This window comes from Odocoileus virginianus, chromosome 5 (genome assembly GCF_023699985.2).
Source record: "Odocoileus virginianus isolate 20LAN1187 ecotype Illinois chromosome 5, Ovbor_1.2, whole genome shotgun sequence".
Taxonomy (NCBI): Eukaryota; Metazoa; Chordata; class Mammalia; order Artiodactyla; family Cervidae; genus Odocoileus; species Odocoileus virginianus.
The window spans coordinates 59,945,504-59,963,117 of record NC_069678.1 but is presented as its reverse complement, the minus strand read 5'-3'; the positions used below and the strand labels follow the sequence as shown (position 1 = coordinate 59,963,117).

The following is a 17,614-nucleotide window of genomic DNA, read 5'->3' as shown; positions in this document are numbered from 1 at the left end:
AAAGAACTATGGACGGAGGTTCATGACATTGTACAGAAGGCAGGGATCAAGACCACCCCCAAGAAAAAGAAATGAAAAAAAGCAAAGTCACTATCTGAGGAAGCCTTACAAATAGCTGAGAAAAGAAGAGAAGTGACAAGAAACGGACAAAGGGAAAGATATACCAATCTGAATGCAGAGTTCCAAAGAATAGCAAGGAGAGATAAGAAAGCCTTCCTCAGTGATTAATGCAAAGAAATAGAGGACAACAATAGAATGGGAAAGACTAGAGATTTCTTCAGGAAATTAGATACCAAGGGAACATTTCATGCAAAGATGGGCACAATAAAGAATAGAAACAGTATGGACACAACAGAAGCAGAAGATATTAAGAAGAGGTGGCAAGAATACACAGAACTATACAAAAAATATCTTAATGACCCACAAAGGTGTGATCACTCACCTAGAGCCAGACATCCTGGGATGCAAAGTCAAGTGGGCCTTAGGAAGCATCACTACCAACAAAGCTAGTGGAAGAGATGGAATTCCCAGCTGAGCTATTTCAAATCCTAAAAGATGATGCTGTGAAAATATTGCACTCATTATGCCAGCAAATGAGGAAAACTCAGCAGTGGCCACAGACTGGAAAAGGTCAGTTTTCTTTCCAGTTCCAAAGAAGGGCAATGCCAAAGAATGTTCAAATTGCCGCACAATTGCATTCATGTCACACACTGGCAGGTAACGCTCAAAATTCTCCAAGCTAGGCTTCAATAGGATGTGAACCGAGAACTCCCAGACGTTCAAGCAGGATTTAGAAACTGCAGGGGAAACCAGAGATTAAATTTCAACATCTGTTGGATCATAGAAAAAATAAGAGAATTCCAGAAAAACATCTCCTTCAGCTTCATTGACTATGCGAAAGTCTTTGAGTGTGTGGCTCACAACAAAATGTAGAAAATTCTTAGAGATGGGAATACCAGACCACTTTACCTGCATCCTGAGAAATCTGTATGCAGGACAAGAAGCAACAGCTAGAACTGGACATGGAACAATGGACTGGTTCTAAATTGGGAAAGGAGTTCGTCAAGGATGTGTATTGTCACTCTGCTTATTTAACCTATATGCAGATTACATCATGCAAAATGCCAGGCTGGATAAAGCACAAGCAGAATCAAGATTGCCAGGAGAAATGGCAGTAACCTCAGATATGCGGATGGCACCATTCTTATGGCAGAAAGTGAAGAGGAACTGAAGAGCCTTTTGATGAAGGTGAAAGAGAGGGAAAAAGCTGGCTTAAAATTCAACATTCAGAAAACTAAGATCATGGCACCTGGTCCCATCACTTCATAGCAAATACATAGGGAAACAATGGAAAAAGTGACAGACTTTATTTTCTTGGGCTCCAAAATCACTGCAGATGGTGACTGCAGCCATGAAATTAAAAGACACTTGCTCCTTGGAAGAAAAGCCATGACCAACCTAAACAGCAGAGACATTACTTTGCCAACAAAGGTCTGTATAGTCAAAGCTATAGTTTTTCCAGTAGTCAAGTATGGATGTGAGAGTTGGACCATAAAGAAGGCTGAACACAGTGAAGGATTGATGCTTTTGAACTTTGGCATTGGAGAAGACTCTTGAGAGTCCCTTGGACGCAAGATCAAACCAGTCAATCTGAAAAGAAATCAACCCTGAATATTTATTGGAAGGACTGATGCTGAAACTGAATCTCCAATACTTAGGCCACCTGATGAGAAAAGCCAACTCATTAGAAATAAGACCCTGATGCTGGGAAACTGTGAAGGCAGGAGAAGGGGACAACAGAGGATGAGACAGTTGGATGTAACCAAGACTCAGTGGACATGAGTTTGAGCTAGCCCCGGGAGATGGTAAAGGACAGGGAAGCCTGGTGTGCTATAGTCCATGGGGTTGCAAAGAGTTGGACACAACTGAGCAACTGAACAAGAACAATGGTAAGTGAAATAAAACAGAGAGAGAAAGACAAATACTGTATGATTTCACTCATATGCAGACTCAGTTCAGTTCAGTCACTCAGTCACATCCGACTCTTTGCGACCCCATGAATTGCAGCATGCTAGGCCTCTCTGTCCATCACGAACTCCTGGAGTCTACGAAAACCCACGTCCATTGAGTTGGTGATGTCATCCAACCATCTTATCCTCTGTCATCCCCTTCTCATCCTGCCCTCAATCTTTCCCAGGATCAGGGTCTTTTCCAATCAGTCAGCTCTTCACATCAGGTGGCCAAAGTACTGGAGTTTCAGCTTCAACATCAGTCCTTTCAATGAACACCCAGGACTGATCTCCTTCAGGATGGACTGGGTGAATCTCCTTGCAGTCCAAGGGACTCTCAAGAGTCTTCTCCAACACCACAGTTCAAAAGTATCAATTCTTCAGCGCTCAGCTTTCTTCACTGTCCAACTCTCACATCCATACATGACCACTGGAAAAACCATAACCTTGATTAGACGGACCTTTGTTGGCAAAATAATGTCTCTGCTTTTTAATATGCTATCTAGGTTGGTCATAACTTTCCTTCCAAGGAGTAAGTGTCTTTTAAATTCATGGATGCAATCACCATCTGCAGTGATTTTGGAGCCCCAAAAAAATAAAATCTGACACTGTTTCCACTGTTTCCCCCATCTATTTGCCATGAAGTGATGGGACCAGATGCCATGATCTTAGTTTTCTGAATGTTGAACTTTAAGCCAACCTTTTCACTCTCCTCTTTCACTTTCATCAAGAGGCTCTGTAGTTCATCTTCACTTTCTGCCATAAGGGTGGTGTCATCTGCATATCTGAGGTTATTGATATTTCTCCCAGCAACCTTGATTCCAGCTTGTGCTTCTTCCAGCCCAGCGTTTCTCATGAAGTACTCTGCATGTAAGTTAAATAAGCAGGGTGACAATTATACAGCCTTGACATACTCCTTTTCCTATTTGGAACCAGTCTGTTGTTCCATGTCCAGTTCTAACTGTTGCTTCCTGACCTGCATACAGGTTTCTCAAGAGGCAGGTCAGGTGGTCTGGTATTCCCATCTCTTTCAGAATTTTCCAGTTTTTTCTGATCCACACAGTCAAAGGCTTTGGCATAGTCAATAAAGCAGAAATAGATGTTTTTCTGGAACTCTCTTGCTTTTTCGATGATCCAGTAGATGTTGGCAATTTGATCTCTGGTTCCTCTGCCTTTTCTAAAACAGCTTGACCAACTGGAAGTTCACGGTTCACGTATTGCTGAAGCCTGGTTTGGAGAATTTTAAGCATTACTTTACTAGAATGATAAGAAAGATATAGAGATAAGAAAGCCTTCCTCAGCGATCAATGCAAAGAAATAGAGGAAAACAATAGCATGGGAAAGACTAGAGATCTCTTCAAGAAAATTAGAGATACCAAGGGAATATTTCGTGCAAAGATGGGTTCAATAAAGGACAGAAATGGTAGGGACCTAACAGAAGCAGAAGATATTAAGAAGAGGTGGCAAGAATACACAGAAGAACTGTACAAAAAAGATCTTCATGACCCAGATAATCACAATGGCATGATCACTCACCTAGAGCCAGACATCCTGGAATGTGAATTCAAGTGGACCTTAGGAAGCATCACCACGAACAAAGCTAGTGGAGGTGATGGAATTCCAGTTGAGCTATTTCAAATCCTGAAAGATGATGCTGTGAAAGTGCTGCACTCAATATGCCAGCAAATTTGGAAAACTCAGCAGTGGCCACAGGACTGGAAAAGGTCAGCTTTCATTCCAATCCCAAAGAAAAGCATGCCAAAGAATGCTCAAACTACTACACAATTGCACTCATATGCAGACTATAAAAAGTTATAACAAAAACAAAAACAAATGAACAAAATAACAAAACTCATAAATACATTGATGGCTATTAGAGGGGAAGGTGGGTGAGGGGTAGGTGAAATAGAGAGGGAAGTTTACAGAGTGACAGTAACTAGACTTATTGTGGTGATCACTTTGTAGTATACACAGAGACCAAATTATTATGTTGTACATGTGAAACTAATATAAAATTATAATTCAATTATCCTAATTTTAAAAAACTGAAATAAATGAAATCTTACTTTTTTCCAAATTACTCCCTGGCACTGATTGTTCCCAGTCTTTTGAAGGTACATTTGCTTTACTACTTGAGTCAATCATAGGTCGTTTTGGTGGTAAAGTTGAAAGCTCCATAGCATTATAAGAATCATACAAATCCCAAGCCGTGGACATTATACCTAAATAAAGAAAAGGAAGGTAAACATTACTTTAAACCAAATTATAATATTTTAGCTTATATACAGCTAGCTATAGCAAAATCTAAGGCAAGAATATCTATTGTTCAAGGAAAAAACATTATTGTTTTACAACAATGGCAAGAAATAGTTAATGATGCCCATGGATTGTAGCCTGCCAGGCTTCTCTGTCCATGGCATTCTCCAGGTCAGAAAACTGGAGTGGGTAGCCATTCCCTTCTTCAGGGGATCTTCCCAACACAGAGATCAAGCCCAGGTCTCCAGCATTGCAGGCAGATTCTGTACTACCAGAGCTGCCAGGGAAGCCCCAATTTTAGTTTATGTAACATTATTATGTTTGTTCATTGGACTAAATTTAATTAATCTAAGAAACAGAAAGCCTAGGAAATAGATATTATGTACATGCCATAATTATGTACAAGTTAGAATAATAAATCATGATTGTGACTTCTAATTCTATACTATCATACACTATTAAAGAAATCTTATTTTAGAAACTACTTTCAGAAAAATGGTATTCCTAACTATACCTAGGTTTTGAGTATTTCTGAGTGTAAGATTGTGTAAATAGTTTTTAAAAGTTTTAAAACACTGTTTCTATCTACTGGTTTAATTTAGACTATAAAAGAATAACAATTGGTCATATAACATTTATAAAAAATAATTTTATTTTAGCTGAGTAAAAAGACATGATTACTGTAAAAGAAAAGGTAAATAAGACTTACATTTCTATAACCTAGAAATAACTGGTAACATTTTCATGCATGTCCTTCCAGATTGATATAAATATATATGTGTAAACACATGAACAAATACACATGCATTTTTTAATTAAAATGATCTCATATCACACATGCTTTTTAAAAGTTTTTACAATAGTGTATAATATACATAGAAAACAAGCTGTCTCTATGAAATGTACCGAGTTTTAGAATTTAACTGTGTTTTAAAAAGTAAACCAGGAACACTAATACATTCATTGAATTATCCATTTATTTGAAATGCAACTTCTATAATAAAGTATTGTATGTGGACTGCTAGGTAGGAAACTTTTTGCCAGTTTTTCTGAATCTTTACAGAGGCAACTTCAGCTAAATTGACATTTCTGGCTTCTCTATGTCCCTCATTCACACATTACCAGGAAAGAGAAATGACTAATCCTACAGGAAAGTTTAGGAGACGGAATTACAACTTGGCCACTTCTGGATTCTTTTGTTAAGTCTACTCATTTGCAGAAAGCATGCATTTTCATCTGTTCTCACCCATGCAGAGAAGGTCTGTACTTTCTAGCTGTGCCAATTATTGTTGGTAAGATCTATTCTGAATGGAAGAAACAGCAAGTCCACTCAGCTGTGGATGAAAGATTACATGTTTCAATTAACTTCACCAGTAGTAAAGGCACTTTTTAAAAATTTCCATCTCTTCTATTGATCCATAGTCTCAATATTTACTTGATCTTCGTCAAATTCTTACTATAAACATTAGTTTATAGTTTTAAAAATTAGCTTTAAAAATTCCAATTGGAGTATAGTTGATTTAGAATGTTGTCTTAGTTTCAGGTGTAAACCAAAGTGAATCAGTTATATACATACATATATCCACTCTTTTATATTCTTTCCCCATACAGGCTATTGCTGCTGCTGCTAAGTCGCTTCAGTCGTGTCCGACTCTGTGCAACCCCATAGACGGCAGCCCACCAGGCTCCTCCGTCCTGGGATTCTCCAGGCAGGAACACTGGAGTGGGGTGTAGGCCACTGGGGAGTACTGATTAGAATTCCCTGTGCTTTACTCATTATCGTATTTTTTAATATCTATTTTTAAATTTTTATCTTGGCTGCATTGGGTATTAGTTGCAGCTTGTGGGAACTTTCATTTGATCTCTTCCTCTGCCTCTTTGAAAGTTAGTAATTCTGTATTGTATATTTGGAAGTTGCTAAGAGAGTTGCGAAGAGTGCGATCACTCACCTAGAGCCAGACATCCTGGAATAGGAAGTCAAGTGGGCCTTAGAAAGTATCACTACGAACAAAGCTAGTGGAGGTGATGGAATTCCAGTTGAGCTATTTCAAATCCTGAAAGATGATGCTGTGAGAGCGCTGCACTGAATATGCCAGCAAATTTGGAAAACTCAGCAGTGGCCACAGGATTGGAAAAGGTCGGTTTTCATTCCAGCCAAAGAATGCTTGAATTACCGCACAATTGCACCCATCTCACACACTAGTAAAGTAATGCTCAAAATTCTCCAAGCCAGGCTTCAGCAATACGTGAACCGTGAACTTCCAGATGTTCAAGCTGGTTTTAGAAAAGGCAGAGGAACCAGAGATAAAATTGCCAACATCTGCTGGATCATCGAAAAAGCAAGAGAGTTCCAGAAAAACATCTATTTCTGCTTTATTGACTATGCCAAAGCCTTTGACTGTGTGGATCACAATAAACTGTGGAAAATTCTGAAAGAGATGGGAATACCAGACCATCTGACCTGTCTCTTGGGAAGCCTGTATGCAGGTCAGGAAACAACAGTTAGAACTGGACATGGAACAACAGACTGGTTCCAAATAGGAAAAGGAGTACATCAAGGCTGTATACTGTCTCCCTGCTTATTTAACTTATATGCAGAGTACATCATGAGAAACGCTGGGCTGGAAGAAGCACAAGCTGGAATCAAGATTTCCGGGAGAAATATCAACAATCTCAGATATGTAGATGACACCACCCTTATGGCAGAAAGTGAAGAAGAACTACAGAGCCTCTTGATGAAAGTGAAAGAGGAGAGTGAAAAAGTTTGGCTTAAAGCTCAACATTCAGAAAACTAAGATCATGGCATCTGGTCCCATCACCTCATGGCAAATAGATGGGGAAACAGTGGAAACAATGGCTGACTTTATTTTTCTGGGCTCCAAAATCACTGCAGATGGTGATTGCATCCATGAAATTAAAAGACACTTCCTCCTTGGAAGGAAAGTTATGACCAACCTAGATAGCATGTTTAAAAGCAGAGATATTACTTTGCCAACAAAGGTCCGTCTAGCCAAGGCTATGGGTTTTTATCCAGTAGTCATGTATGGATGTGAGAGTTGGATGGTGAAGAAAGCTGAGCACCGAAGAATTGATACTTTTGAACTGTGGTGTTGGAGAAGACTTTTGAGAGTCCCTTGGACTGCAAGGAGATCCAAGCAGTCCATCCTGAAGGAGATCAGTCCTGGGTGTTCATTGGAAGGACTGATGTTGAAGCTGAAACTCCAATACTTTGGCTACCTCACATGAAGTGCTGACTCATTGGAAAAGACCCTGATGCTGGAAGGATTGGGAGCAGGAGGAGAAGGGGATGACAGAGGATGAGATGGCTGGATGGCATCACCGACTCAATGGACATGGGTTTAGGTAGACTCCAGGAGTTGGTGATGGACAGGGAGGCCTGGCGTGCTGCAATTCATGGGGTTGCAAAGAGTCAGACATGACTGAGCTTCTGAACTGAACTGAAGAGAGTAGATCCTAAAAATATTCATCACAAGAAAAAGATTTTTCTATCTATGTACGGTGATGAATGTTTAGTAGACTTACAATCATGGTCACTTCAAAGTGTATACAAATATATAATTGATTTGTTACACAATTGAAACTAACATTATATATCAATTATATCTCAATGAAAAATTAAAATATAAAAGAATTAGAGCAGAAATCAGTAAAATTGAAAACAGAAAGTCAATAGAGAAAATCAATGAAACTAAAAGATGGTTCTCAGAAAAGATCTATAAAATCAATAAGTCTCCACCCAAGATAACTAAGAAAAAAAGGACTAATATCATATGTGAAAGAGGATGTCCCTGAAACTGAAATAAGATAAGAAAAAGTAAATGTTAGTAAAAGAAATACAGAATGAAAATGAAGAAATAAACTGTTTTTTAACTCAGATGACATAATCATCTATATAGAAAACCTGAAAGAATTAACAAAAAAACTACTGAACTACTAAGTGATTACAGCAAAGTTTTAGGGTACAAGGTTAACACTATACAAAAATCAATCTCTTTGCTGTATATTAACGATGAACAAAGGAATTTGTAATTTAAAACAATACATTAGCACCCAAAAGTGAAGTAGGAATAAGTTGTAACAAAATATGTACAAAATGTATTATAAGGAAGACTACAAAACTCTGATGAACAAAATTAAAGAATGAAATAAATGGAGAGATATTCCATGTTTACTGATCACATGGCATCAGCATTGTCATGATGCCTCTCCTGCCCAAATTGATCTATAGATTCAATGCAGTTTCAATCAAATCTAAGCAAGTTACTTTGTGCATATCAACAAACAGATTCTAGGGGAGACTTTCAAGATGGTGGAGGAGTAAGACTTGGAGATCATCTTCCTCCCCACAAATACATCAAAAATACTTCTGCATGTGGAACAACTCCTACAGAACACCTACTAAATGCTGGCAGAAGACCTCACGCTTCCAGAAAGAATCCAACACAGCATTGTAAAGCAGTTTTCCTCCAGTTAAAAAAGAAGTGAACTGACAAAAAGGAACTGATTCCAAAGTTTATATAAAGGGACCAAAGACCCAGAAAAGCCAGCACAAGATTGAAGACAAAGAACAAAATAGGAGTACTGACACTACTCAACCTGAAGACTTACTACACTGCTACGGTAATCAAGGTAATGTGTATGAAACAGAATAGAGAGCTTAGAAATATACTGACATTACATAGTCAGCTAATCTCTGTCAAAGGAGCAAAAATAGATGAAGCAAAGATAGTCTTTTCAACAAATGGTGCTGGAACAAACTGGACATCCAAGCGCAAAAAAAAAAAAACAACAAACTAATCTAGACATAGATCTTACGTCCTTCAGGAAAATTAACTAGAAACTTGTTTCAAACGAAAAGTAAAAGGCAAAACTAGAAAACACATAGAAGAAAATATAGGCAAAAATTTAGATGACCTTGAGTATGGCAATGTTGTTTTTAGAAACAACAGCAAAAGTACAATCTGTTAAGCAATAATTGACAATCTGGGTTTCATTAAAATTAAAAATATCTGCTCTCTAAAAGGAAATGTCAAGAGAATAACAAGACAAGCCACACACTGGAAGAAAACATTTGCTAAAGATACAACTGAAAAAGGACTGTTGTCCAGAATACACAAATATCTTTTGATCCCTAACTATAAGAAAAAAAAACAACCAAATTTTAAAATTGGCCAAAGAACTTAACAGATACCTCATCAAAAAAAAGGCATACAGGTGGCCAGTAAGTATATGAAAATATATTCCTCATCATATGTTGTCATGGGAAAATAAAACAAAAGTGAGGGGAATTCCCTGTGGTCCAATGGTTGAGACTTGGCACTTTCACTGCTGGGACTAGGGTTTGATTCCTAATCGGCAAATCCGAATTCCACAAGCCGCGCAGCATAGCCAACCCCACCCAAACAAACAAAAATAAGTTACCCCTGCACACTACTAGAATGGTCAAAATCTGGAATACTGACAACATGAAATGCTAATGAGGATGTGGAACCACAGAAACTCTCCATCACTGCTGGTGGGAATGCAAAATGGTACGATCACTTTAGAAGGCAGTGTGGCTAATTTAAAAAAAAAAAATACTGTTTCCATACAATTAAGCAATCACACTCCTCAATATTTACCCAAAGGACTTAAAAACCTATGTTTTTAACCTATATTTTAAACCTATGTTTTAACACAAAAACTTGCACATAGATATTTATACCAGCCTTATTGATAATTGCTAAAATTTGAAACAATCAAGATGCCCTTCAGAAGGCAAATGAATAAATTAACTGTTGGTACATCCAGATAAAGGTTAATTAAGAATCTGGCTACCTATGGTTCTACAAGCCTTCTGTGAGGAAGGAGAGGATTTCAAGGAGTCTCTGTGTATAGCATTCAGTATGAATTGGGGTTTTTGTTTGTTTGGGGTTTTGTTTTGTAGTTCTTTGGTTTTGCTTAAGTACCCATTGTGTAGTCAGAGCTATGGTTTTTCTGGTACTCATGCATAGATGTGAGAGTTGGGCCATAAAGAAGGCTGAGAGCCAAAGAATTGATGCTTTTGAACTGTGGTGTTGGAGAAGACTCTTGAGAGTCCCTTGGACTGCAAGGAGATCAAACCAGTCCATCCTAAAGGAAATCCACTCTGAATATTCATTGGAAGGACTGATGCTGAAGCTGAAGCTCCAATACTTCAGCCAGCTGATACATAGAGCTGACTCACTGGAAAAGACTCTGATGCTAGGAAAGATTGAGGGCAGGAGGAGAAGGGGGCAACAGAGGATGTTTTTTACAAAGCATCACTGACTCAATGGACATGAATTATGAGCAAACTCCAGAAGATAGTGAAGGACAGGGAAGCCTGGCATAGTGCTGTTCATGGAGTCACAAAGAATGACTCAGTGACTGAACAACAACAACCCATGTCTTAATCTGTGCCTGGTATTCTCCATCTAAAGAGCCTCTATTTTGTCCTCTCCAGAGTAGAAATTTCAGACATCTTCCAAGGTAGAAGAGGGGAAGTTTCTCAGAGAAGTTACTTTATTCCTTTTGTGACTGAATTATATCTCATTATATGTATTTAAGAGTCTTCCTGATAGCTCAGTTGGTAAAGAATCTGCCTGCAATGCAGGAGATCCCAGTTCAATTACTGGGTCAGGAAGATCCACTGGAGAAGGGATAGGCTATCCACTCCAGTATTTTTGGGCTTCCGCTGTGGCTCAGCAGGTAAAGAATCTGCCTGCAATGCGGGAGACCTGGGTTCGATCCCTGGGTTGGGAAGATACCCTGGAGAAGGGAAAGGATACCCACTCTAGTATTCTTGCCTGGAGAAGTCCATGGACTGTGTAGTCCATTGGGTCACAAAGAGTCAAACATGACTGAGCGACTTTCACTCACTTCACTTATGTATTTACACATTTTGTCTGTTCATTAATTCACTGATTGACATTTCAGTTGTTTCTACTTTTTGACTGTGGTAAATATTGCTTCCAAGAACATGTGTGTACATGTATTTGAGTACCTATTTTCAATTCTTTGAGGTATACACCTAGGAGTGGAACTGCTGAGTCATAGGGAAAGTCTTTTTCATTATCTGAGGAATTACCAAACTGTTTTCCAGAGCAGCTGCACCACTTTACATTCCCAGCAGCACTGTATGGGAGCTTCAATTTATCAACTTCTTTGTCAGCACTTGTTCTCCAGTTTGTTCTTTTTAATTATAGCCATTTAATGTGAGAAAAGCAGCAACTCATTGTGGTCTTGACTGTATTCTCTAATGACTAATGGTATTTAACATATTTTCTTCTGCTTGTTGGTCATTCGTTTTCTTCCTTTGGAAAACAAGTTCAAGTCTTATGCCCACTGTTTTATTGCGTTGTCTTCTGGTTCTTGGATTATAAATGTTCCTTATATATATTCTGGATTCTAGACTTTAAGAGAAATAGGATTTGCAAATATCTTATTCCATCATGTAAGTTGTCCTTTCACTTTTTTGATAGCTATTTGATGGACAAAGGTTTTAATTTTGATGCAGCTCAGTATTTTTTCTTTTGTTCACTATGATTCTAGTGTCATATCTAGGAATCTATTGTCAAGGCAAAAGGCAAAAATATCTACCTCAATTTTTTCTAAGAGTTTTATAACTTTGGCTCTTACCCCACATCCAAGGGCAAAGGAGAAGCCCCAGAAAGACAGCAGGAGGGGCGAAATCACATATAGAATCAAACCGTACACTTGCCAGAGATGCTAAGAGGGCTCAAACAAACCTTGTGCACACCAGGACCCAGAGACCCCACAGAAACTGAGACAGAACTGTGTTTGAGTGTCTCCTGCATAGGTACGGGTCATAAGTATACTGCTGCAGGGGTTATGGGTGCAGTAGACCTACATATGCAGTAGGCATATGTCCTCTTGGAGGAGGTCGCCATTAACCCCACCATAGAGTTGCCAGAACTTACACAAGACTGGGGAGACAGACCCTTGGAGGGCACAAACAAAACCTTGTGTGCACCAGGACCCAGGAGGAGGGAGCAGTGGCCCCACAAGAGACTGACCCAGAGTTGCCCATGAGTGTCCAGGAATCTCCGGTGGAGGCATGGGTCGGTGGTGGCCGGCTGCAGGGTTGGGAGCACTAAGTGCAACAGTGCGAGCATGGGACCTTTTGAAGGAGGTCACCATTATCTTCATCACCTCCAACATAGTTTGACCTCAGGTCAAATAACAGGGAGGGAACACAGCCCTGCCTATCAACAGAAAATTGCATTGAAGATTTACTGAGCATGGCCACGCCCATCAGAGCAAGACCCAGTTTCCCCCTCAGCCAGTCTCTCCCATCAGGAAGCTTCCATAAGCCTTTTATCCTTCTCCCATCACTTCATGGCAAATAGATGGGGAAACAGTGGAAACAGTGGCTGACTTTATTTTTGGGGGCTCCAAAATCACTGCAGATGGTGAATGCAGCCATGAAATTAAAAGACGTTTACTCCTTGGAAGGAAAGTTATGACCAACCTAGATAGCATATTAAAAACCAGAGACATTACTTTGCCAACAAAGGTCCATCTGGTCAAGGCTATGGTTTTTCCAGTAGTCATATACAGATATGAGATTTGGATTATAAAGAAAGCTGAGCGCCGAACAATTGATGCTTTTGAACTGTGGTGTTGGAGAGACTCTTCAGAGAGTCCCTTGGACTGCAAAGAGATCCAACCAGTCCATCCTAAAGCAGATCAGTCCTGGGTGTTCACTGGAAGGACTGATGTTGAAGCTGAAGTTCCAATACTTTGGCCACCTGATGGGAAGAGCTGACTCATTTGAAAAGACCCTGATGTTGGGAAAGATTTAAGGCAGGAGGAGAAGGGGATGACAGAGGTTGAGATGGTTAGATGGCATCACCGACTCAACATGAGTTTAGGTAAATTCCAGGAGTTGGTGATGGACAGGTAGGCCTGGAGTGCTGCGATTCATGGGGTGGCAAAGAGTCGGACACAACTGAGCAACTGAACTGACTGACTGATCAGAGGGCAGGCAAATGAAAACCACAATCACAGAGAGCTAACCAATCTGATCACATGGACCACAGCCTTGTCTAACTCAATGAATCTGTGAACCATGCCATGTAGGGCCACCCAAGATGGATGGGTCCTGTTGGGAGAGTTCTGACAAAACATGGTACACTGAAGAAGGGAATGGCAAACCACTTGAGTATTCTTGCTTTGAGAACCTCATGAACAGTATGAAAAAGCAAAAGGATAGGACACTGAAAGATGAACTCCCCAGGTTAAGAGGTGCCCAATATGCTACTGGAGATCAGTGGAGAAATAACTCCAGAAAGAATGGAGAGACAGAGCCAAAGCAAAAACAACCAGTTGTGGATGTGACTGGTGATGGAAGTAAAGTCCAAGGCTGTAAAGAGCAGTGTTGCATAGGAACCTGGAATATTAGGTTCATGAATCAAGGCAAATTAGAAGTGGTCAAACTGGAGATGGCATGAGTGGACATCACATTTTAGGAATCAGCAAACTAAAATGGACTGGATTGGGTGAATTTAACTCAGGTGACTGTTATAATCTACTACTATGGGCAAGAATCCCTTAGAAGAAATGGAATAGTCATCATAGTCAACAAAAGAGTCCAAAATGCAGTACTTGGATGCAATCTCAAAAACAAAAGAATGATCTCTGTTTGTTTCCAAGTCAAACCATTCAATATCACAGTAGTCTAAGACTATGCCCTGACCAATGAAGCTGAAGAAGCTGACATTGAACAGTTCTATGAAGACCTACAAGACCTTCTAGAAATAACACCTAAAAAAGATGTCCTTTTCATTATAGATGACTGGAATGCAAAAATAGGAAGAGATACCTAGAGTAACAAGCAAATTTGACCTTGGAGTACAGAATGAAACAGGGCAAAGGCTAATAGTGTTTTGCCAAGAGAACACACTGGTTATAGCAAACACCATCTTCCAACAACACAAGAAAAGATTCTACATGTGGACACCACCAGATGATCAATAGTGAAATCAGACTGATTATATTCTTTGCAGCCAAAGATGGAGAAGCTCTATACAGTTATCAAAAACAAGACCAGGAACTGACTGTGGCTCAGATCATGAACTCCTTATTGCCAAATTCAGATTTAAATTGAACAAAGTTGGGAAAACCACTAGGCTGTTCAGGTATGACCTAAATCAAATCCCTTAATTATACAGTGGCAGTGACAAATAGATTCAAGGGATTAGATCTGATAGCATGCCTGAAGAACTATGGATGGAGATTCATGACACTGTACAGGAGTCAGGAATCAAGACCATCCCCAAGAAAAAGAAATGCAAAAAGGCAAAATGGTTGTCTCAAGAGGACTTACAAATAGCTGTGAAAAGAAAAGAAGTGAAAGGCAAAGGAAAAAAGAAAAGATATACTCATTTGAATGCAGAGTTTCAAAGAAGAGATAAGGAGATAAGGAGAGATAAGAAAGCCTTTCTCAGTGATTAATGCAAAGAAATAGAGGAAAAACAATAGAATGGGAAAGACTAGAGATCTCTTCAAGAAAATTAGAGATACCAAAGGAATATTTCATGCAAAGATAGACACAATAAAAAACAGAAACAGTATGGACCTAACAGATGCAGAAGATATTAAGAAGAGGTGGCAAGAATACACAGAAGAACTATATAAAAAAGATCTTCATGACCCAGATAATCACGAGGCTGTGATCACTCACCTAGAACCAGACATCCTGGAATGTGAAGTCAAGTGGGCCTTAGGAAGCATCACTATGAACAAAGCTAGTGGAGGTGATGGAATTCCAGTTGAGCTATTTCAAATCCTGAAAGATGATGCTGTGAAAGTGCTGCACTAATATGCCAGCAAATTTGGAAAACTCAGCAGTGGCCACAGGATTCGAAAAGGTCAACTTTCATTCCAAACCCAAAGAAAGGCAATGCCAAAGAACGTTCAAACTACCACACAATTGCACTCATCTCACATGCTGGCAAAGCAATGCTCAAAATTCTCCAAGTCAGGTTACAACAGTACATCAACTGTGAACTTTCAGATGTTCAAGCTGAATTTAGAAAAGGCAGAGGAACCAGATATCAAATTTCCAACATCCATTGGAACATCAAAAAAGAGAGAGAGTTACAGAAAAACATCTACTTCTGCTTTATTGACTTAGGCCAAAACCTCTGACTGTGAGGACCGCAACAAATCACGGAAAATTCTTCAAGAGATGGGAATACCAGACTAGCTAACCTGCCTTCTGAGAAATCTGTATGCAGATCAAGAGCAACAGTTAGAACTGGACATGGAACAACAGACTGGTTCCAAATTGGGAATGGAGTATGTCAATGGAGTATATTGTCACTCTGCTTATTTATCTTTTATACAGAGTACATCATAAGAAATGCTGGACTGGATGAAGCACAATCTGCAATCGAGATTGCTGGGAGAAATATCAATAACCTCAGATATGCAGATGACACCACCCTTATGGCAGAAAGTGAAGAACTACAGAGCCTCTTGATGAAAGTGAAAGAGGAGAGTGAAAAAGTTGGCTTAAAACTCAACATTCAGAAAACTAAGATCATGGCATCTGGTCCCATCACTTCATGGGAAATAGATGGGGAAACAATGGAAACAGTGGCAGACTTTTTATTTTGGGGGGCTCCCAAAATCACTGCAGATAGCAAGTGCACCATGAAATTAAGACACTTGCTCCTTGGAAGGAAAGTTATGACCACCTAGACAGCATATTAAAAAGCAGAGACATTACTTTGTCAACAAAGGCCCGTCTAGTCAAGGCTATGGTCTTTCCAGTAGTCATGTATGGATATGAGAGTTGGATTATAAAGAAAGCTGAGTGCTGAAGAATTGATGCTTTTGAACTGTGGTGTTGGAGAAGACTCTTGAGAGACCCTGGACTGCAAGGAGATCCAACCAGTCCATCCTAAAGGTAATCAGTCCTGAGTGGTCATTGGAAGGACTGATCTTAAAGCTGAAACTCCAATACTTTGGCTACCTGATGGGAAGAACTGAGTCATTTGAAAAGACCCTGATGCTGGGAAAGATTGAAGGTGGGAAGAGAAGGGGACGACAGAGGATGAGATGGCTGGATGGCATCACCAACTCGATGGACATGAGTTTGAATAAGCTCCAGGAGTTAGTGATGGACAGGGATGCCTGGTATGCTGCAGTCCATGGGGTCACAAAGATTTGGACACAACTGAGCGACTAAACTTAACTGAACATTTTTGAATTAATTTTTGCATGTGATATGAGGTCTGAATCCAACTTTATTCTTTCACATGTGGCTATCCAGATGCCCCAGCACCAACTGATGGTCTTGGCACCTTCATCAAAAACCACTTAACTATATATCTGAGGGCTTATTTCTGGGATCCCTATTCTATTCTTCTGGTTTATATATCTATCTATGTGCTGGTACAACCTATTTTGATCATAACTCGATAGCAAGTTTTTAAACTAGGAAGTATCAGGTCTCTAACTCTGTTCTCTTTCAAGTTGTTTTTTTCTACTTGGGGATCCCTTGATATTCCGCATAAATTTTAGGATGGTTTTTTTTCTGTTGTTGCAGGAAAGTTTTGGGGGTACTTCCCTGGAAGTCCAGTGGTTAAGACTCTGCAGGGGGTGCACACCACAGGGGGTGCAGGTTCGTCCCTGGTCAGGGAACGAAGATCCCACCTGGCTTACAGCATGACCAAGAAGTGAAAATAAAAGAAAAAATTTCAAAGTCTTTGGCATTATTCTGAGTGGTAGTCATATCTTAATAACATTAAGTCAATTCATAAACACAGAATGTATTCCCATTTATTTGCTGCTGCTGCTGCTAAGTCGCTTCAGTTGTGTCCGACTCCGTGCAACCCCATAGACGGCAGCCCACCAGGCTCCTCCATCCCTGTGGTTCTCCAGACAAGAATACTGGAGTGGGCTGCCATTTCCTTCTCCAATTCCCATTTACTTAGGTATTTTTTAAATTTTTCAGCAATGTTTTATAGTTATATAATGTGTTATATATATATATATATATATATATATATGTTATATGTAATGTTATATATAATATATATCTGAGGGTTTATTTCTGGGATCCCTATTCTATTCTTCTGGTTTATATATCTATTTATATGCTGGTACAACCTATTTTGATCATAACTTGATAGCAAATTTTTAAACCAGGAAGTATGAGGTCTCTAACTCTGTTCTTTTTCAAAACTGTTTTTGCTACTTGGGAATCCCTTGATATTCTGTGTAAATTTTAGGATGGTTTTTTTCTGTTGTTGCATATATATATATAAAATATATAATGCTATATAATGTTTTATAGT

The 17,614-nt window shown here is 39.4% G+C and overlaps 1 protein-coding gene across 1 annotated transcript in view; it reads right to left on the bottom strand.

Moving 5' to 3' along the window:
• DNAI4 (dynein axonemal intermediate chain 4) overlaps nt 1–17,614 on the bottom strand; it is a 100,946-nt gene that overhangs the window by 42,410 nt on the left and 40,922 nt on the right. Inside the window, 1 exon segment of the mRNA XM_070467982.1 lies at nt 4,076–4,231. Within this exon segment, the coding sequence (XP_070324083.1) occupies nt 4,076–4,231 (156 nt within the window).